The sequence below is a fragment of the Cupressus sempervirens genome, chromosome 8 (genome assembly GCF_028749045.1).
Source record: "Cupressus sempervirens isolate cs-2001-9-10 chromosome 8, ASM2874904v1, whole genome shotgun sequence".
NCBI lineage: Eukaryota > Viridiplantae > Streptophyta > Pinopsida > Cupressales > Cupressaceae > Cupressus > Cupressus sempervirens.
The window spans coordinates 259001904-259024040 of NC_143125.1; the positions used below are offsets into that span (position 1 = coordinate 259001904).

The 22137-nt window shown below is 35.0% G+C and overlaps 1 protein-coding gene across 1 annotated transcript in view; it reads right to left on the minus strand.

Annotated features, from left to right (window-relative positions):
• LOC149542448 (pentatricopeptide repeat-containing protein At5g27460-like) overlaps nucleotides 1–19604 on the minus strand; it is a 72722-nt gene extending 53118 nt beyond the window's left edge. The window contains exons 1-2 of the mRNA XM_089797393.1: nucleotides 19328–19604; nucleotides 18920–19232 (exon numbers count right to left, since the gene is read on the minus strand). Coding sequence (XP_089653519.1) covers nucleotides 18920–19232; nucleotides 19328–19362 — 348 coding nt within the window. The 5' untranslated portion in view covers nucleotides 19363–19604. The remainder of the gene's footprint in view (nucleotides 1–18919; nucleotides 19233–19327) is intronic.
• Nucleotides 19605–22137: the final 2533 nt, after the last annotated feature.

Sequence of the window (22137 nt, forward strand, 5' to 3'; positions counted from 1 at the left end):
ATGCCCTAATTGATATAGCGGTATTTAATGGTAATCGTCATATGATTTTGATATAGTGCTATTGGATGGTAATCATCATTTGATCCTAACTGGTATTTGTGGACTAACCTGGGTGTTTGCAGAAGCATCCCTAAATTGATTTTGGTTTCGAATTCCATAGTATGTAGATTTAAATTTCCATAGTAAATTCATTGATGGTGTTTTCAATTGTTAGTTATGATAACCGTTAATTTCATTACCATGACCGTAACTGATATAACTATCTTCCTATGAAAATGAAGTAATAACTGTATTTCTTTGATATGTTAGTTGTTAGTTAAGACCCGAGAAAAGTTGGTTGTTACATCTGGTGTTATTGTGTATGAGTATCTTGTTGTGGTTTCAGTTTACATTACTCATATGGTTAAGATTGTTTAAAGTTGTTATTGGTGATATTATTCGTATAACCGATTAACCCCCCCCCCCGCCCGTTATATCAATGGACCATATATTCTAACAATTGGTATCAAAGCATCAGGTCCTTGAAGGTTAAGCTTAACAGCTTTGGGAGATCGATGACAAATCTTGTCAAAAAGGATAGTCCTAGATTTGATGAGGCCAACTATGACAGTTAGAAGGAGTAGATGAAGACTCATCTATTGTGTATGGGTCCGAGATATTGGATCTTGACAAAGGGGAAGAAGAAAATCGTTGAAGAATCAAAGCTAGAAGATTGCAGTGAGGAAGAAAGAGATCTGTTCATGTGTCACAAAAGAGCAAGAGAAGCTCTATTATGAGCCCTTCCAGAGAATGAATACAATCAAGTAAAGTCACTTGAAACATCTCATGAAATTTGGAAAGCATTAGAATCTACTTTTGAAGGTGATGATCATGCTAAAAGAATGAGGTTACAAAATTGGATATGTGCATATCAAGATGCTAAGATGATGGAAGATGAATCAATAAGAAGTTATATTGGCATAATATCAAAAATGGTTGTAGGAATTCGATCTCATGGTGGAACCAAAGATGATGATGAAGTCATATGGAAGATTTTGAAAAGTTTGTCACCACCTTTCAAGCCAATTGCGCAGATGATACAGCTAGTGATGCCCTACACTAAGGATTTCACCAAGGAAACCATGCTTGGTAGATTGGAATCAGCAGAAGCAGATCTGAGACAGTCTAGTGAACTTGCAAGAGTCGAAACAACCTTTAGTGCCCTAAACATTCAACCTAATTTGACAAGGAGTGCAAGCACCTATGGAGATTTTGCTACCAATAGCAGAGCTGATGAGAAAAAGAAGATAGAGGAAGGAATAAACCTTCTGGTGAGAAAAGAAAAAGATGGTAAGAAAATCTTTAAATGTTGGATTTGTAATAAATTTGGTCATTATGCATCTAAATGTCCTAAGAGAAAGAAAAAGTTATAAAGGAAAGTTTAATCCTAGAAGAGATAGACATAGAAATTGTTTATATGCAAATGAGGATGAAGAATCTAATAAAAAAGTTCAGAGTGAAAGTGATGATGAATTAGGATTTGTGGCTATCAAGGAAGATGATCTTGATAAAAAAATTAGAGAAGAAAGAGCTCTAGTTACCCAAGTGGAAAAGAAATTTGATTGGATAATTGACTGTGGTTGTTCACATCACATGAGTGGTGATATGAATAAGTTTGTTAAGTTCAAGAATCATGATAGAGGAATTGTTAGAGTTGGTAACAATGCAACCTATCATATTACAAGAATTGGATCCACTACTCTTGATGGTAAAACTAACACTGATGATGTCTATTTTGTTAATAGATTGAAGCATAACTTGTTGAGTGTTGGACAGTTGGTGGACAAAGGTTATCAAATGTAGTTTACTGAGAAGACCTGCACTATCAAAGATAGAGATGGTAAGATGATTGGAACTGGCACTAGATCCACAGGGAATGAATTTCAATTGAATCCTACTAAGATGACATGTTTGGTAGCAAAAGTTGATAACAGTTGGTTATGGCATAGAAGATTTTGTCATATAAACTTGACAATATTGTGAAGTTTAGTAATACACTTGCAGCGAGAGATTTGCCTAAGATTGTTACGCCTACTAACAGTGTATGCAACAAATGTATTTTGGCTGAGCAAAGGAGAGTGTCTTTTCCTAGCAAGAAGTTCACTACCATAGAGAAGTTGGAGATTGTTCACACAGATCTAAGTGGTCTTGCAATAACCAAAGGATTCTATGGTGAAAGGTATTTTATAATTTTTGTTGATGATTTCACTAGAATGATGTGGGTAGCATTTCTTAAAAAGAAATCAGAAGCTTTTGAGAAGTTCAAGATATTTAAGAATAGAATTGAGAATGAATCTAGTGTTAAAATTAAATGTTTGAGATTTGATAGAGGAGAATTTACCTCTAGAGAGTTTAACATATTTTGTGAAGAAAATGGAATCAAAAGACAGTTGTTTGCACCTAGAACACCTGAGCAAAATGGGATTGTTGAGAGATGAAATAAATCTATAGCAGAGGCAGCTAGAGCGATGCTATTTGAGAATGATGTTTCTAAGACATTCTGGAGAGAAGCAGTGAATACAACAATGTATACTCTGAACAGAGTACAAATCAGAAAAGGTATGGACAAGACACCTTATGAACAATGGTTTGGACATTCACCATCAGTCAAATATTTCAGAATATTTGGGAGCAAATGTTATATTGAGAGAGATGATAACATTGGTAAGTTTGATCCAAGAAGTGATGAAGGTATGTTTCTTGGCTACTTTTTGAAAAGTAAGGCTTACAGATGCTTTAACTACAAAACTAAGACAATAGTTGAGTGTGCAAATGTATGGATTGATGAGAAGTTTGGAAACAAAGAAAAGATGATATATTACAATTCAAAGGAAGAATTGGATTACTCTGGAATTGTTAGACAGAATGCTGAAGTTTTCCTTAAGACTAACAATGACTTGCAAAATGATGTGCAAATTATTGAACAAGGAGAAGCGCAGAGATCTAAACCTAGAGAAGAAATAAGAGTTGAAATGTCAACTTCTACCCCTAACAAAAATCTGACAAGGAATCATCCTCCTAAGCAAATAATTGGAAGTAAGGACAGAGGAGTAATGACAAAGAACAAAGTAAATGAGGAGATATGTTTGATATCTCCAGTTGAACCAAAGTGCGCAGATGAAGCAGTCAAGGATAATCACTAGATCCAAGCAATGAAGGAAGAATTGGATCAGATAATAAAGAATGATACATGGGAATTGGTTCCTAGACCAAAGGACAAGAATGTGATGGGAACTAAATGGGTTTTCAAAAATAAGATGAACAAGCAAGGAGAAGTTGTGAGAAACAAGGCCAAACTTGTTTGTAAAGGTTATTCACAACAATAAGGCATTGATTATGAGGAAACATATGCACTTGTAGCAAGAATGGAAGCAATAAGGATGTTCCTAGCTTATGCAGCGAACAAAAAATTCAAGATTTATCAAATGGATGTCAAGTCTGTATTTCTAAATGGAGAATTAGAAGAAGAAGTCTATATTGAGCAGCATGAAGGTTTTCCTTATCAGAAGACAAAGACATGGTATGCAGATTGAAGAAAGCTCTTTATGGTTTGAAGAAAGCACCAAGAACTTGGTATGCAAGGTTGGACAGTTACTTGGCAAAGCTTGGATTTGCTAACGGTACCGCTAACAGTAGCTTGTATTTAAAAGAAATTGAAGATGGTTTATTGATCATTGTAATATTTGTTGATGACATCATTTTTGGAGGCAATGATGAAGCTAGTGACAAATTTGCTGAAGATATGAAGAATGAATTTGAATTGAGCATGATAGGAGAAATGAAGTTTTTCCTAGGATTGCAAATTGCGCAAAACAATGATGGTATATTCATCTCACAAACTAAGCACCTGAAAGACTTGTTGAAAAGGTTTGGTTTGAAAAGTTGTAAACCTATTGGTACAACCATGATAATTGGTCATAAGTTATCTAGCAAAGATGAGACACCTGCAATAGAACAGAAGAAGTGTAGATCAATGATTGGAGGTTTGCAGTATCTTACTCACACAAGACTAGATATAGCAAATGCAGTTGGGATAGTAGCTAGATTTCAAGTTGATCCTAAAGAATATCATTTTGCAGCAGTAAAGAGAATATTCAAATATTTGAAAGGGACATTTGAGTATGGAATTTGGTATGACAGATCAAATGATTTCACACTTTGCGCATATACTGATGCTGATTGGGCAGGCAGTATGGATGACAGAAAGAGCACCAGTGGTGGAGCATTCTTTCTTTAAAGAAGATTGGTTTCTTGGTTAAGCAAGAAGCAAGATTGTATTTCACAAAGTACAGCTAAGGCAGAGTATGTTGCAGCAGCAAATAACTGTAATCAAGTTATGTGGATGAAGCAAATGTTCAAGGATATCAAAATTGAGATTGAAGAACCTGTTATCATTTACTGTGATAACACAAGTACAATGAGTATGTCTAAGAATCCTGTATTGCATTCTAAAACTAAACATCTATGTTCCCCGAGAATGCGTACCCGACCTAAAACCCAATGTTTCGAGGACGAGGACTTCTCGGGGACGAGGACGTCTTGAGGACAGGGAGACAGGTATGGGATGTCCCCCAGCCGTCCCCAAAATACCTTTTTTTGCCGAAGACATTTCAAAAACTCGGGGACGCGAGGGGGATAAAAGGAGACGGCCAGCCGTACCTAGTACAAAAAGGAGACGTCTAACCGTCCCCCGACCATACCAGGTACGGCCAGCCGTCCCCCTTTTTTGTATGCACATAACTTTAAAAAATCTTTTAAAGCCTCCTTGGTCGGCTAGTGGACCCCACTCCTCCAAAAGCCCTAAAATGTATATAACGCCACACATTTAAGTTGTTTTAACAATTGTTTGGTTTTCATTTTATGTTGCAGTCGGCTGGAGTTTTCATTTTGCAAGCAGAGGAGGTAATATTTTTGCTTCCAAGAGCTTGACCAAGGGTTTTATCTTCTATTTTGTCCACCAAGTAAGCATAAAACTCTGTGCTTCCATCTATCATTTTTTTAATAAATTTGTAGCTTGAAAAGTTTTATTTTTTTTTACTTTTTCATTGTTTCAGCTCGTATATTTATTCAATTGCATATTTAAACACAATGAGCAGCAGTGGGAATACGAGTAGTAGTAGTGAAGAAGAAAAATGTAGGGGTTGATGTTGCTAGTAGTGACACTAGGCAAAAACCCGATCCTAAAGCTGATTTGTTTAAATGCCCTTTCGCCATTATGAAAAATTTTGCAAAGGGTCCTTTCAATAGGAAAAAACCTCTTCTCCAATATGTCACACCTCGGCCAAAAGATAAAAAGAATTCAGGAGGGACTAGGGTGTGGGATTGCCATGTTTGTCTTGATGATTTTAGGGGCAGCTATACAAGAGTGAAGTCACATTTTTTAGGTGTTTTATGCCAAGGAGTCAAAGCTTGTCCTAACCTAACGAATGAACAACAATTAGAATGCCAAAGATTGCACTTAGAGGCTGAAATGGAGGGGCAAAATTTGATAGTGACATCACCATCCATTCCCTCACAATCATCTAGGCATATTTCATCCGCCATTGGTACTAGTGGCAGCCCTACTGGTTCTAGAGGGAAGAGAAAGATGAGTAGTGGTGAGAAGAGCTCGATGGAAGTATGTTTAATGCATAGGTAAAGAAAAAGTGTGAGGCATCCATTGGTAGATTCTTTGTTGCTAATGGTATCCCATATAATGCAGCCCATTCCACTTATTATAAACAAATGGTGAAAGATATTTTTAACATGAATTCGTCATTTGTACCCCCCACTAAGCATAAGCTACGAACCACTATCCTAGATGAAGAGTACTCAAAGGTTGTTTTGTTATTTGAGGATATGAGACGCACTTGGGTTAGGACAGGCTACTCTATTGTGATGGATGGGTGGACCGATGTTAGACATCGGCCACTCATCAATATCATTGTCACATCCCCTGTTGGCTCTTATTTTTTGAGAGCCATAGATTGCTCAGGAAAGAAGTAGGATGCAAAATTCCAATTCACTATTTTGCGAAATGCCATAGAGGAGATTGGGCCATCTAATGTTGTACAAGTTATCACAGATTCTGCACCTGTGTGCAAATCAGCTGATTTGATGATAGAGGGTGCTTATAGGCACATATTTCGAACCCCTTGTTGTGTTCATTCCTTGAACAATGCATTGAAGGACATTGGGAAGATTGAACGGATGAAACAAGCGGTGCTAGAAGCTAGAGAAGTGCAAATGTTTATTTGCAACCACCACAATTCACTTGCTCTATTTAGGTCCTTCTCTAAGAAGGAGTTCCTCAAACCAACCAAAACAAGGTATGTCAATTATAATTATAGTTTACTTTTAGTTTGTTTTAACTTTAAGTTATTTTAAAAAATTATTTATAAGCTTACATGCGATGCTTTTAGTTTTAAATTTTAATCATTAATGTTTAAGTTTAAATTTTTTATTTTTAATTGTTGCTATAGGTATTGCACATATTTCATCTTGATGGAGAGGGTGATTGAGGTGTATGAGGCCCTTCAATTGATGGTGGTGAATCCAGAGTGGGGACGATAGCCTCATTCTAAGTCCTCTGAAGGAAAAGCGGTGAGGCAAAGGATCCTTGATGAGAGTTGGTGGTCCACAATGAAGTAAGTTGTTGATTTTTAAATTTTTAATTTACTATTAGTCTTTTGCTTGCTGATTTTCCTACTAATAGTCTTAAAATTATTAAAATTCTAATTCTGATTTTTATTTTTGTTGGCATCTTGATCTTGCAGATATATTTGCTCTGTCATAGCACCCATTGTTGATGTCATTAGATATGTTGATACTGATGCTCCTAGTTTGGAAGAGATCTATGAGACTATTGACAGCATGTTGGGTAAGATGAAGAGAATTGTTGCAGCAAAGGATCCTACATTGGGCTTTTATGACGAGCATATTAGGCCTATTGTGACGCGGAGGTGGAACATGATGAATACCCCGCTTCATATGGCAGTCTTTGCTCTAAATCCCAAATGGTATGCACAGTTGGATGGAAGAGGCCTCCCATGTGATGATCCTGAGGTTTTGGATGGCTTCACAAGAACAATTGATAAGATGTATTCAGCTCAAGATGCCTCTACTCTTCGTGCACAGTTCCTTGACTTCACCAACCTTCGTGACCCAAACTTTGGTAAGCTACAAGCAAGGTTAGATAGAGTTGTTTTGGCACAGAAGGATCCTATTGGATGGTGGACCTAGCATGGGAGAGATACACCTGAGTTAAAAATACTTGCCAGTCGCCTCCTTTCACAAGTTGCTAGTTCCTCAGCTACAGAGAGGAATTGGTCCACATATTCATATATCCACTCTATCAAGAGGAATAGACTTACCTCTAAAAGAGCGGACAAGCTAGTGACAATTCATCATGCTCTTCGACTTGCCGATCGCCAGACTCCAGAGTATAGGCAAACACCAGCTTTGCGATGGGATGTTGAGCCTGAGGATGTGGCCCAGATAGATGAGGATGACACGGCACCAGGACTGGTTGGGGTTCCATTAGATAAGACTACGCTTCCTGTGGAGGATGACAGTGAGGAGGACTCTGATTTTGATGCCATGGCAGTAGAGGCAGAATAGGACCAGTAGTCTACTTCATTTTCTATGTTTTGCTTTTTATGTTGAAAATGAACATGATTATGATACATTGATAATATGATACTTATTACTTTATGGCAACCCTCTACCCTTTGGGCCTATAGCTTTAGGCATATTTTGATTTTAATTTTCAAATTTATCATGTTTATCATTATGAGTCTTATGATATTGACAATTGTTAATAACTTAATGTTCATTGTTCAATGTTCTCTGATATTGTATTGATATGCATTTTGACAGTTGGGTACTAAAATAGTAAAATCGGATATTATTTCATAGATGGCATTCAAATGTTGTATGTTATGGTTAAATGACATGCTTTATGCTTAGTTTCATATAAATGACATGTATATTTACAAATTTCAATGTATATTTTAAAATTTCCTTATACATATATAGCCGTCCCCGTTTATCGTCCCCCCCGTCCCCAAAATCGCCAAAAAATATTGTCATCCCAAAAACCCGTCCCGCCATCCCCCGCCATCCCTATACCGAAAACTTGGGGGAACATAGTATTTATTTTATATGTTTGATATGCCATATGGGTTGACAAGTACAACCTTATAAATACCATAAGTGGAGGTGCAAGGCTAAACGAACGTGACCTCTAAACTCAATAGTCACATCAGTAATGGCAAAGGATAGAAGATAAGGTTTTACACTGTCTTGGCATTTAATTAATGCTTGGTCAACTCGGGTACAATTCTCCATAGGTTTAATGTGCCACTAGTACATGATATTCCCGATCATATGCGAGTCACATTTGATGCAGACACAATATCCCGTAGATGAAGTCATATCATATAATGGTGTACATGGCATATCAATACAAGCTTGAGCATTGATATTAGATGGTCATAATAACAAATGAAGGTGAATATATATATACAAAAACTATGACTTATACTAGATATATAAATATAGATTATATACATTAGAGTGTGTGTGCATATATATATATATAAAATTAGGAATTGTCCATATATTTAGATTTAAAAGTTTATCCGACAATAGCTATAAAACATTAACACTCCCTCTTAGCTAGGGAGGATATACATACAATCATATATCATTTCAATATAAGAATATCGTTGATCGGAAGATATTCAACATTTTGATATCACGAGTATTGGCCTCCCAAAATATCGACATCCAATATTCACCAAGTACTCAATTTAAGGTGTGATATCACATTTGACATCACGAGTAATGGTCTCCCAGAATATCATATGATATTCACCATTTACTCAAAAATAAGGTTTGATATCACATATGATATCAAGAGTATTGGCCTGCCAGAATCTTGAGATGCAAGACATTCACCATTTACTCAATTTGTTTGATCTCATAATACAAGTTATTGTAAGATCGTCACCTTACAATAACTTCTCCAAATACAAGTGACATCGTTTGGAAGTTGATAGAGGGCCACACCACCCTTACCCACTCGCAATCAAGAGTGCAACAATATGGAGACCAAGAGAAATAAAAAAAATGCTTCACAAGCAATTTTATTATACTTGAAGATCCTTACAACACCCACAAGATGATATCATAGTTATGACTTCTTCAAAAAGAAGTTTACAAATTCTTCAACATAAGAGAAATCCCAAATAAGAGTCTTCACACCAAGAGCTTCACCAAGAATTTCTACTTTAAGAGCTACACCTTTAGAGCTTTCACACCTTGAAGTCTTCACACCTTCTAGCTTATACTTCTCACGCTTCTACTCCTCGAGCTTCTCCTTGAGCTTTATTTAGAAATGCTCATATGCCTTGCTTAAATAGGCAATTACCACCCCATGCATGACTTATCCACAACCTTCTAGAATTCCTCCACAACCTTCTAGAACTTCCATAACCTTCTAGAATTACAACTAAGCACCACCATGTGGCCCAATTAGAAAATTATATTTTCTTTATGGATCACAACAAATATTAAATGCAAGATTTAAGAAACTTTCCACAAGCTTCTAAGATGCCACCTACACACCTTGATTAATGGAATGACAACTAATTTCTCATTTTTTTATTTTATGCCACCTATGCACCTCGAAAATAGAAATTCCTCTTTTTTTCTTTTTCTCCTTTTTCCCTTTTTATTTATTTATTATTTCTCCTCTAATTTTCGTCACTTTCTCTCTCCTCCAGATTTTTTTTTTTTTTTTTTTTGCCAATAATTTTTCCATGCAAGATGCTCCTGCATTAGAAGTCGTCACTTTCTCATGATGTACACAGGGGTAGGCCCATCATTTTTATATATAAGGATGTTTTCAACTCCCTCTGAATATCAATCATCAGAGCTTCTTATAAACTCCCTCTTCCTGTAATAACATTCTCAAAACAGAAGGGTCATGGCACATAGCAATAATGATTAAAAGTAAATACACATAGATAGCATGGTACAATAATTTGATATTCTAAGACTCCATCTTAGAAATTTTAACAAGCTTATTTTACACTTCAATGAGTATATAAAGAGAACTCCCTCTTAATACATTACTTCATACATGTTAAGGATATTCGAAGTTTCTTTAGAATGGACATTTCTCTGGATCTGTATCAAAATCACTGACTTTGGCAAAAGTTGCTTCATGTTTCAGTCTATCAGGGCATTTGAATGCTGAGTGACCATAGTTGTCACATCTAAAGCATTGCATTTTCGAGTAATCAACATGTCATCTTTTCCTTTTAAATTTAGGTTTCTTGTTTTTATCAACTTGGGCTGTGAGAGCCTGAATATCACCTCCAATAGGAATATCGTCTTCAGATATTAACATGCCCTCCTCTTGTATGCAGTCATCCTTTAGTCGACCAAGTTTAGGAAGTTTTGATCAAGCACATACCCCTTGTCTAAAATATTTCCATGATGATGGCAAACCCTTGAGAGCTATCATTGTTAATTCTTTTTCATCATAAATCTGGCCAATTTTGGAGAGTTGGTTTCTTAGTTCTGTTATCCTCATGAAATATGAGGCAACAGATTCACCTGTTTTCATTTTAATGTTGGAGATTATCTTTCAAGGTTATAATTCTCGTTGTATTGTTTATCTCAAACATTTCTTCAAGTGTTTTAAGCATTTCGTGTCCTATGTCTAATTTAGAGATACTAGGGAGTAGATGATCCCTAACACCATCCACAATTAATTTCATGGCTTTAGTGTTATCTTTTTCCCATTTGATCAATTTGTCATTTCCTTTTGGTTGATCAAATATTTGAATGAATTGCTTGAGATCATTATCTTTTAAGGTTAACTTCATTCGTAATTTCCATGCTACATAATTTGAATCACCGTCAAGTCTATCCTCCACTTTTATACCGTTCACCATTTTGAAGGAAACACAACTGTGAATATTTTAGGGCACTTGAGTAAAATAAATCTAATCGGGATCATCTCTTAAACCTGCTCTGATACCATGTTGAAATTCATGATTAGATTTATCTTATATGAATATTCTTGCAATATGTATTCTTTATATTATATAAAGAAACCTTGAATCAAGTAAAATATTTATTATTACTGCTCCTTTAATATGGAAGACTTCATATTTATTTTATATGTTCAATATGCCATATGGGTTGACAAGTACAACCTTATAAATACCATAAGTGGAGGTGCAAGGCTAAACTGACGTGACCTCTAAACTCAATAGTCACGTCAGTAATGGCAAAGGATAGAAGATAAGGTCTTACATTGTCTTAGCATTTAATTAATGCTTGGTCAACTCGGGTACAATTCTCCATAGGTTTAATGTGCCACCGATACATGATATTCCCGATCATATCCAGGTCACATTTGATGTAGACACAATATCCCGTAGATGAAGTCATATCATATAATGGTGTACACGACATATCAATACAAGTCTGAGCATTGATACTAGATAGTCATGATAACAAATAAAGGTGAATATATATATATATATATACAAAAACTATGACTTATAATAGATATATAAATATAGTATATACATTAGAGTGTATGTATATATATATGATTAGGAATTGTCCATATATTTAGATTTAATAGTTTATCCGACAATAGCTATAAAATATTAACGATATTATTATCTCAAAGACATGGTTCACAGGAAAGTTGTTGAACCCAAGTATGTTTCTACTAAAGAACAAGTTGTTGATATTCTTACCAAGCCTGTACCTAGGATGAAGTTTAACTACTTCCGAAAGAAGCTTGGCCTAATGGAAAATGATATACTTGCTGAGAGAGAGTCTTCGCTTCAATAACTATTTCATGGTGAGCACTTCTCTGGGAGGGAAGTCATATAATGATAATCCTTGTGTTCATCCTCTGCAAGTAGGCATGATGAAAATACTTCACCCATTGGAAGTAGGCATGGTGAACTTACCCTCTATGTGTAGGCATGGTATAAATAAAATCTTCTCAGGGAGAAGACTAAGGTGAAATTCCTCATTCAAACACCCTTTGCAAGTAGGCATGATGGAACATGATGCATTGCTTTCATCTTATAGGAGTAGCTTTGATGAAATATGTTTTGATAACAATTCTTGTTTTGTGATACTATTATAAGGAATAACAATAGTATTTTTTGAATGCAATTGTTATGTTTTGTTTTTTTATGTTGAGATAACATTAATCTATTGTTATAGTGTGATCACAATAGTATAAATTTTATGAGAAATATTTGACTAACTATTTTGACTGGTTACAGCTACTTGCCTTTGTCTCATAAGGAAGAATCGAAGATCTCTCTCTTGCTGAGAGGGAGTGTTGAAAATCTGATGTAGCTGCAAGAGAGATCTTCTCTCTATTTATGGCTACTGCAAATCATCTGCTTCTAGAAATTTTGGTGTGCTACGCTTCTAGCAATTTTTGGTATGCTGAAGTCGAACCTCTTGCAACCGTTGTGTTCTTTGCTGAAGTCAAAGATTAAGCATTAGTTATTCTTGGCATCTATGATTATCATATATGTTCTTTATTCCACCATGTCCTGTCGAGTGCTATCCATATTATTGGGTGCAATTCATATTTACGGCGGTTATGTTTATCGGGTGCAATCCATATTATATCACACGTTCTTGATATCAGCGATGGTTATAGACTTTCTTGTAAAGGTCTTTCTCATCCTTTTGTTTCCACGTGTTCAAAGCTTTCGTTATGACTATTACTCTTCCCAGGAGGTCGCTTGTCTATAAACTTTATTAGATGTAATCTTCATCGAGTTTGTCATGTGCATGAAGTTTTTCTTTCATTTTGAGCGCAACCTTCAGGAGAAAGTTCGTGGTTTTTCAGGTGTTTCTTCTATCACAGTTTTTATACATTGGCATGTGTTCAGTCTTTTGTGGTGCTCGTGCTCTCAAAAGTTTTCATTCCTTATAGTATGTTCAAGTTGATTCTATGGTGATCATATTTATTCTATTCCTACACTTGCAGTTGCGTATTCTCATCTTTTTGGGTTTGTTTTCAAGGTATCTAGAAGAGTTTTTGCATATATAATCATTTGTTCGGATTGCTACTTTCAATTGTGAAGTTTTGTTTGTTGGCTTCAATTAGTGTGTAGTCTTGGTGTTAAAGACTTTATCTGCATATTATTTTTGGCAATCTCGTTTGAGATTTTATAATGAGCGGTTGTAATCTTCATGAGTGGTTGAAGCTGATTCATATTGTGAAAGACCTCGAAAAAATATTATTGAATAAAGGCATCATTTTTTGTGGGCTTGGGTTGTTTCCCTTGAAGAGGAGAGTTTTTCCCAAGATATATGGGTTCTCTGTTTTGGTTTTATTTGTTATTGCCTTATTCTAGTTCAAATTTAACATTAATCATGATATAAAGTTATCAATTTTCATTCCTACATATACTCCATACCTTATTTGAGAGTTCTAGGTCAAAGTGGAGTAAAGATCCAATAGGGGGCATTACAACTTCCAACATTTTATACCTAAATAAATCCAACAATTCATTAATAGACCATAAGGAGCATCCACCTATGTGTTCACTTGTCAACACAAAATGTGGGAGTCCAATTCCTTATTCTCTTGACTTCAATAGCTCATTTTCACTAACACAGATCTCCTTATTTGCAATAGATTCTCTTATAATTTCATTTGTGTAAGTCATGTTATCCTTCTCTTACAAAGTAGCTTACATGTTACACCCAAAATTCCAACTACAAATTGTGAAAATCAAGTAATCTTGTGGATTCCTCCAAGGGTGGCACCCCATTCAAGGAGGAGCCAATATTACAAATCAATGTAAGCATCAAAATATTATGTCTTGCAAAATACATAACATGTCTAAACAAATATCCTAACAGAACAATCTAGGGTCAAAAGGGGTAGATTTTTAAGATAGCCATTGGTGGAATAAAAGGTATTATTAAAATGCAAGTGAACCTAAAGAATGTTTGGGAATTAATTGTAACCAACTAAAGTGTATCCTTCATCTTAAATAAACGGGCAAATTCCAAGCCAAAATAATATAAAGTTTGCAAGAAAAGGTTGTGGATGACTATAATTACTGAGGGTTTTTATTGCGATAATGGATAGTTTCTATTATCTCTGTTTAGTATCTAGTAGTTATCTATTTTAATCTTCTGTAAATATTAGAATGTTTCTAATATTTAGGTTTTTGTTTCTAGAATAGAATGTTTCTATTCTATACGATTGTTTCTTAAGGAAACGTCATTCATTCTCTTATATAAATTGATCTCTTGATCACTGTTAATAACAAGCAAATATTTTCCAGTTACTTCGTAATATGGTATCAGAGCCAATACTCTAAAAAATTTCGAAAATAATTATTATTTCTTGGTTGAAATTATCTGCCTTTTATTTTTGAAATTATTCATTTGCATATTTGGTTCCAACTATTTCTATAATCCGACTACGGTTTCTATTTTGAGAGATTTGAATCCACCGACTTTTGGTTTGGTTCTGCAACCCATTTTTGTCCATATCCTTCTTCTTCTTTTTTGCACTTTTTTGCCATTTTTGTGGGTTTTTGCAGCAGGGCCATTTTTGTTCAAAACCCTAATTTCCTGTATCGGATCAAATATTATTTTACAAATTCTTGATGGGTTTTTTGAGATCCTAACTATGTTGTCGTTTGTTTTTTTTGGGTGCCTCGATTTTTGTGTCTTGATTTTCGATCTAGCCGATTCAGAAACCGACAACATATTCTTTTTGGGTTTTCCGAGCTCTCTTATGGGTCACCATTCAAATCTTATGGGTCTCTACTTTTTGAGGGTTGCATTACTTCCATGTTGTTTGCTTGTGTTGCTTTATCATGCAGCGTCTCGTGTTTTGCCTCCCTTAAAAATTCTGGTGGGTTTTCATTTTTTTCCTTAAAAAAACAAATTTCTGATAGGTTTTCATATTTGTTTTCCCTAAAAAATAAAAATAAAAATCTTATGGCTTTCTATAAATTTTCCCGTAAAAATTATGATTTTGTAATTCACAAGGTCGTGTGGGATTCCTTTGTGGGTTTGAATTTTTTTCCTCAAAACTTATTTGTTGGATTTTACTGTTTTTCCTAAAAAACAAAGCTTTGTATTGCTAAGTTTTGGCTGATTTTTCACCTCAAAAATAATGTTGGGTTTTGATTGATTTTTCACCTCAAAAAACATGTTGGGTTTTGATTGATTTTTCAACCCAAAAATTGTGTTCGGATTTTTTTTCCTCCTAATAATCATGGCTTTTTGTGGTTTGTTTTGCAGCATTCTGCTCATCTGCAACGTTTTTGGAGCATTATCCAAAGTACCATCAGCAATCTTCTCAGCAAACATCCTCTGCTCAAGATTCAAAAAGCTCCCAGAAAAAAAACATTCAATGCAACTATTGCCACAAGTTTGGACACATGAAGGTTGAATGTCGGAAGCGCTTAGTTGCCCTATAAAAGGAATCTGAATCCTTTTACACTTTTTGGCAGCTTCGTGCTCTAGATAGATTAACCATTAAGGGAGGGTGTTGCGATAATAGATAGTTTCTATTATCTATGTTTAGTATCTAATGGTTATCTATTGTAATCTTCTGTAAATATTAAAATGTTTCTAATATTTAGTTTTATGTTTCTAAAATAGAATGTTTCTACTCTTTACGATTGTTTCTTAAAGAAACATTGTTCAGTCTCTTGTATAAATTGATCTCTTGGTCACTGTTAATAACAAGCAAATATTTTCCAATTACTTTGTAATAGTTTTTACCCTAGCCTTTGCACTTATTTTCAAATGATAACTTTTATGTCTTTATACATCTATTGGAAGCATCTCTTTAAAATTGAGAAACTTCTTGTTAAGGATTCTAAACTACACTAGGTTTTTCTGAAATCTGAAATCTTGTCAACAAGAGCAAAAACAACTAAAAATACACCAACAGACATAATTTCTATTCTGAGCATGAGAACTTGTGATTTGTTCTGTAATGGTACTAAAGTTTATAAATTTATGGAAAATACAGTCATATTCAAAGAGCCTATCTGATGTTATTAAAACAATAGCATTCCACTCCCAACATTTATTCTCGTCTCCAAGTGATTATGGTTTAAATCTTTATAGTTTACATCATGATAATGATTAAACCATTGCTTTAATTTAGATCTATTTTATTCCTGTAAAACATTTTTCACTTTTAAACATTTTAATATTTTACAAATTGTTAAGGTCGCATATTACTTTTTCCTAAATTTAAAATAAACATATCAATAATACTCTGATTTTGCCATCTTCAAGCAACAATCTTTATCTTTTTCCAAACCAGCATATCCCTTCTTCATTTCTTTGAAAATGGCATACTAGAAGCCATACATATCTCAAGATACAAATGCCAGTCCTTGTAACTTCGAAACTGCACTATTACATTACATACAAGTAGGAGATGCAATCTCAAGGTAAACAACATTCAACTCCCCCAGCTCTCCAGAAGCCATCCCATTATTCTTTCTCAAGCTTAGAAGAAATCATGAATTAAATTGATCTCTTGGTCACTGTTAATAACAAGCAAATATTTTCCAATTACTTTGTAATAGTTTTTACCCTAGCCTTTGCACTTATTTTCAAATGATAACTTTTATGTCTTTATACATCTATTGGAAGCATCTCTTTAAAATTGACAAACTTCTTGTTAAGGATTCTAAACTACGCTAGGTTTTTCTGAAACCTGAAATCTTGTCAACAAGAGCAAAAACAACTAAAAATACACCAATAGACATAATTTCTATTCTGAGCATGAGAACTTGTGATTTGTTCTGTAATGGTACTAAAGTTTATAAATTTATGGAAAATACAGTCATATTCAAAGAGCCTATCTGATGTTATTAAAACAATAGCATTCCACTCCCAACATTTATTCTCGTCTCCAAGTGATTATGGTTTAAATCTTTATAGTTTACATCATGATAATGATTAAACCATTGCTTTAATTTAGATCTATTTTATTCCTGTAAAACATTTTGCACTTTTAAACATTTTAATATTTTACAAATTGTTAAGGTCGCATATTACTTTTTCCTAAATTTAAAATAAACATATCAATAATACTCTGATTTTGCCATCTTCAAGCAACAATCTTTATCTTTTTCCAAACCAGCATATCCCTTCTTCATTTCTTTGAAAATGGCATACTAGAAGCCATACATATCTCAAGATACAAATGCCAGTCCTTGTAACTTCGAAACTGCACTATTACATTACATACAAGTAGGAGATGCAATCTCAAGGTAAACAACATTCAACTCCCCCAGCTCTCCAGAAGCCATCCCATTATTCTTTCTCAAGCTTAGAAGAAATCATGAATTAAATTGATCTCTTGGTCACTGTTAATAACAAGCAAATATTTTCCAATTACTTTGTAATAGTTTTTACCCTAGCCTTTGCACTTATTTTCAAATGATAACTTTTATGTCTTTATACATCTATTGGAAGCATCTCTTTAAAATTGACAAACTTCTTGTTAAGGATTCTAAACTACGCTAGGTTTTTCTGAAACCTGAAATCTTGTCAACAAGAGCAAAAACAACTAAAAATACACCAATAGACATAATTTCTATTCTGAGCATGAGAACTTGTGATTTGTTCTGTAATGGTACTAAAGTTTATAAATTTATGGAAAATACAGTCATATTCAAAGAGCCTATCTGATGTTATTAAAACAATAGCATTCCACTCCCAACATTTATTCTCGTCTCCAAGTGATTATGGTTTAAATCTTTATAGTTTACATCATGATAATGATTAAACCATTGCTTTAATTTAGATCTATTTTATTCCTGTAAAACATTTTGCACTTTTAAACATTTTAATATTTTACAAATTGTTAAGGTCGCATATTACTTTTTCCTAAATTTAAAATAAACATATCAATAATACTCTGATTTTGCCATCTTCAAGCAACAATCTTTATCTTTTTCCAAACCAGCATATCCCTTCTTCATTTCTTTGAAAATGGCATACTAGAAGCCATACATATCTCAAGATACAAATGCCAGTCCTTGTAACTTCGAAACTGCACTATTACATTACATACAAGTAGGAGATGCAATCTCAAGGTAAACAACATTCAACTCCCCCAGCTCTCCAGAAGCCATCCCATTATTCTTTCTCGAGCTTAGAAGAAATCATGAATTAATGCGGTTGGTGATTAGAGTTGCTATTTTAGGTCTCCTTTCAACCCGGTCATAGAACTGATGTCGTGATGTATGGTAAGCCTCCTCTTGGCTAATTTTAGTTTTGTTTACGCTTATCATTCTAATAGTTTATGATTTTCCTGAATCTGTTGATGAATATAAACTTTTCAGTCGCAGTGTCAGTCATAATTTTAAAAATAGCAGGGTACTTACAAATGATTTATGTGCGAATAAACTTGCCCACCTACAAATGGTCATGTTTTCTCTGCAACCCAAGTAACCACCACAACTAAGTAGGTTTCTAGTTAGTTTGTGGGTAACGGTAGGATACTAAGAAATCTAAGAAATGCTCGGAGCCTGTACCTTGCTTAACCTATTGTATGATACTGTGATAGGTTCTACTTGCACCGCGTATTTTGTACACACTTGTGTGGTCTGCGCTCGTAATCTGGGTAGTCATTATCGAATTTGGCAGCGTGTTTTGGCCGTTTCGCTTTATAACGTAACCCGCTTTGATCGCTACGATTGAATATAAAAACAAATAGAAAAACACTTGCTTAAACTAGGAAACAGAGTAGTGAATGTTTATTCCAATCTCAAAAAAATACACCAGGAAATATAACATTGTTAATATTTACAAATTGTTTCGTTTAAACTTCGCTCACCTCCAAAGCCTTCTTGTAATTGCGAGCGTTGCGAAAGCCGCGCACAAGGCTCTGCAAGTCACTTTTCGACATCCTCTTCCCATCATTTACCCACTTCTCAAGTACCGATCCCGCTGAATCTCTCCAGGTATCAGAGATATTCCAGAATAAATTACTTCTACGATGCGATTCCTTCAATGGCTCCTCCGTATTCTCAACGGAAGCTGATTCTGCCGACGAAAATGTTTTGAAAAACAAAGAAAAAACTCCTCTGGTGTCATTATACGGGCTTCTTTGCTGGCAAATTGACCTACCCAACCCTTGCACTCCAAGCCTACAAAGAAAAAATTGTTAGGACCGATTACAAGTGTAAATAAGCTGATCGTTTTTCTTTGTTTTTTCTCCGGTTTTAGCTTTACCAGATCTTACCGTTTAAAGGCGTTAGCAAGAAGAGTCGACCTCATCTTGTCTTCAGAGACCTGCAAAATGATCAGAAATTACGATTTCTGATTTGGATGAGAAGCATACTTGCAGGGTTTAAGCTTCGCCCCAGGGGTTTTGACAGCGTTGGCCTTTGTTCCCTTAACCGTCAAGGGCGGGAGAACGCTTTATTTGTTTTATTCAATTTTTGTTTTCCTTTTATCTGGGAAGATTTGGACTCAACAGTTTATGGACATTGTCGTAAGAGATACCAATGTGAGAGAGCAAAATTTCACCATTGCCATAGCAGGAATATGTAAGTGTTAATATGACATTAATACTGACCAATCAAATTATATGAAATTTCAAATGTTTATATTTTTTTAATTTATTATTATTTTATAAATCACATTTTACATTTATTCTATTGGTCCATGCAAATATTTTCTAACAACTTATCGTGCATTAATTATAACTTTATATTAATTCTCAATAGCAATATAATTTCAATATGTTATATCTTTGTATTTAAATTTCTAATTTTTTTTAAATTTTGATTTTTTAATAAAAGTAGTTAAATTATTACTATTGTTTTACTTTTATAAAAAATAAATTAAACAATATTATTTTTTAATTGTATTTTATAATAGTATTTGTAATATGTACAATTGATAAGTGTTACAATTTAGGAATTGTGGGTTTGATCTTTTTTTTATAAAAATAAATTTGTGAGGAAGACGGCGTTCTGAACTAGTGCAAATTTTGGCAGTGTGTGTTTCATATACGAGTGTATGCTTTTCCTAATAGTTCCTGCTATTTCCCTTCAAAATGAATGCCGATAAATCTTGAGGGAACGGATCCCAATACTCCTATATATGTCTGACCAAGATCAAACGGAGAAGCTGGCTGGCGGCACCTACTTTCTCAGTGATCGGGGAGATGGTAAGGTGGCATAAATGGAAGGTAAGGTTGAGCATTCGCTGTCAAGTAAGGATGGCCCAAGGTGCGAACATTCCTCTCCCAAAGAATCTGGTTTTAATTCCGCATTTATTTCTTCTGTGCTGAATGTTGCCTTTAATGCCACAATTAGTTCGGAAGACACTAATAATAATGGTAGCAATGCTACCAGTGGCAATGAAACCGCCGGTAGTAAACCTAAATCCTTCCTTGAGGTGGTTTCAGGCTTGGCTCCTACGGTGGGCTCTGGTGCTTGGTTTACCAAATCTCCCCATGCCGAAGTCTTCGCGAACGGTAAGCAGCCTGGGGACCCTTCTGTGTTTCATATTTTTCCTAACCATGAAATGTTGACTGAGATTAAGAATGAAAAAGAATGTCTAAGAAATACCGCCATCTTTTTCTCTGCAGTTGAATTAGACAAAGTTCCTACAAGGAAATTTTTAGACGACTGGTTTTATAATTTCTAGAATCTTAAGCTTGGCTACCAAATCTCTTTTTGTCATCAGATTCAAAGAGGTCTATTTGTCTTGTTTTTCAAAAATCATGATTCTCAATTGGTGGTTCTTAAAAAAGAGTTCTGGAATGTGGGTAATACCACTTTCCGAGCTTTGGCTTGGAGTGCTGAAGCTAATCTTGAAGAAATTATTGCTCTTTCGGCCCCCATATGGGTCGTTATAAAAAACATCCCTCCTTTTCTTTGGAAATTCATCCCACAACTTGTGGAACCCCTAGGCAGATTCCTGCGCATGGATAATTCATCAAGACTGGTTCCTCACCTAGACGCCAGAATTCTTCTAGCTCTAAAACCTGGCAATGATATTCCTAAAGAGGTCATCATTTGCATTACGGATGAAGTTATTTCTTGCCCCGTTGAAACTTTGGGAGGACTAAATGCATGTTTCCTGTACAAAAAAGAGGGGCATCTTAGAAGAGAGTGCCCAATTATTAAGAATAAACCTCCCCAAAACCCTAAAACTTTGGATGCTCCCTCGAATACCCCTTTCACCCCCATTATCTTCGACTCCACTACCGTGAATCCCACCTCATCACCTCCTCCAGTTGTTAATTCACACTTCCCCCTCTATCACTAAGCCATCCCCATCTTTACAAATTTCTTCTATTACTTGCATTGTGGATACAGATGGGTTTCAAACTGTTACTAAGAAAAGGAAGAATCGGTCAGGTAAAAACAATGCTCCTCCTAAGGAGCCAGGTTGCCCTCCTTCTACAAACAATAGAGTTGTTCATGTGCAGGAGTCTATCAAGCCTCCTACCTCTAAATCTCTAGCTTTAAATTCCCTCTCTATGATGAAACCCCCTGTCAAAAGATTCCAGGAAATTTCTAATGATTATTATGTGGAAGTTATACCAGCTACTTCCACTAGGGCTAAAAACTAGCTTTCAATGTTGGAAAATATCTCCCCTCTCTTGTCGAAAAGTGAGGATATCCCCATTTCAAAGAAGAAAGGGAGACCACCTGGCTCCAAAAACAAAGGTATAAGTAATAAAGTTTATAGTAATGTTGATTCCTTTAACACTCCATCTTTGGAAGATAACATGGAGTTGGAAGCGCCCATTACCAAAAATCTTTCTCAATGAATTGCATCACATGGAATATCAGAGGACTTGAATGTCCCGACAAGAAATATGTTGTTAGAAACTTTATTAGTGGTATGAAGAATTTAGATTTAATTATGTTACAGGAGGTTAAAGCCACTGGATTCTGTTTGGAATCCAACCTTAATTTTATCTGGAAGGATGCGGTGAAATTTCACACTAACCACCCTCATGGAAGAGGAGGTGTGGTTATATTACTTAGCCCAAAATGGGGTCCTCGAATTAAATGCCATGGCATCTCTCCC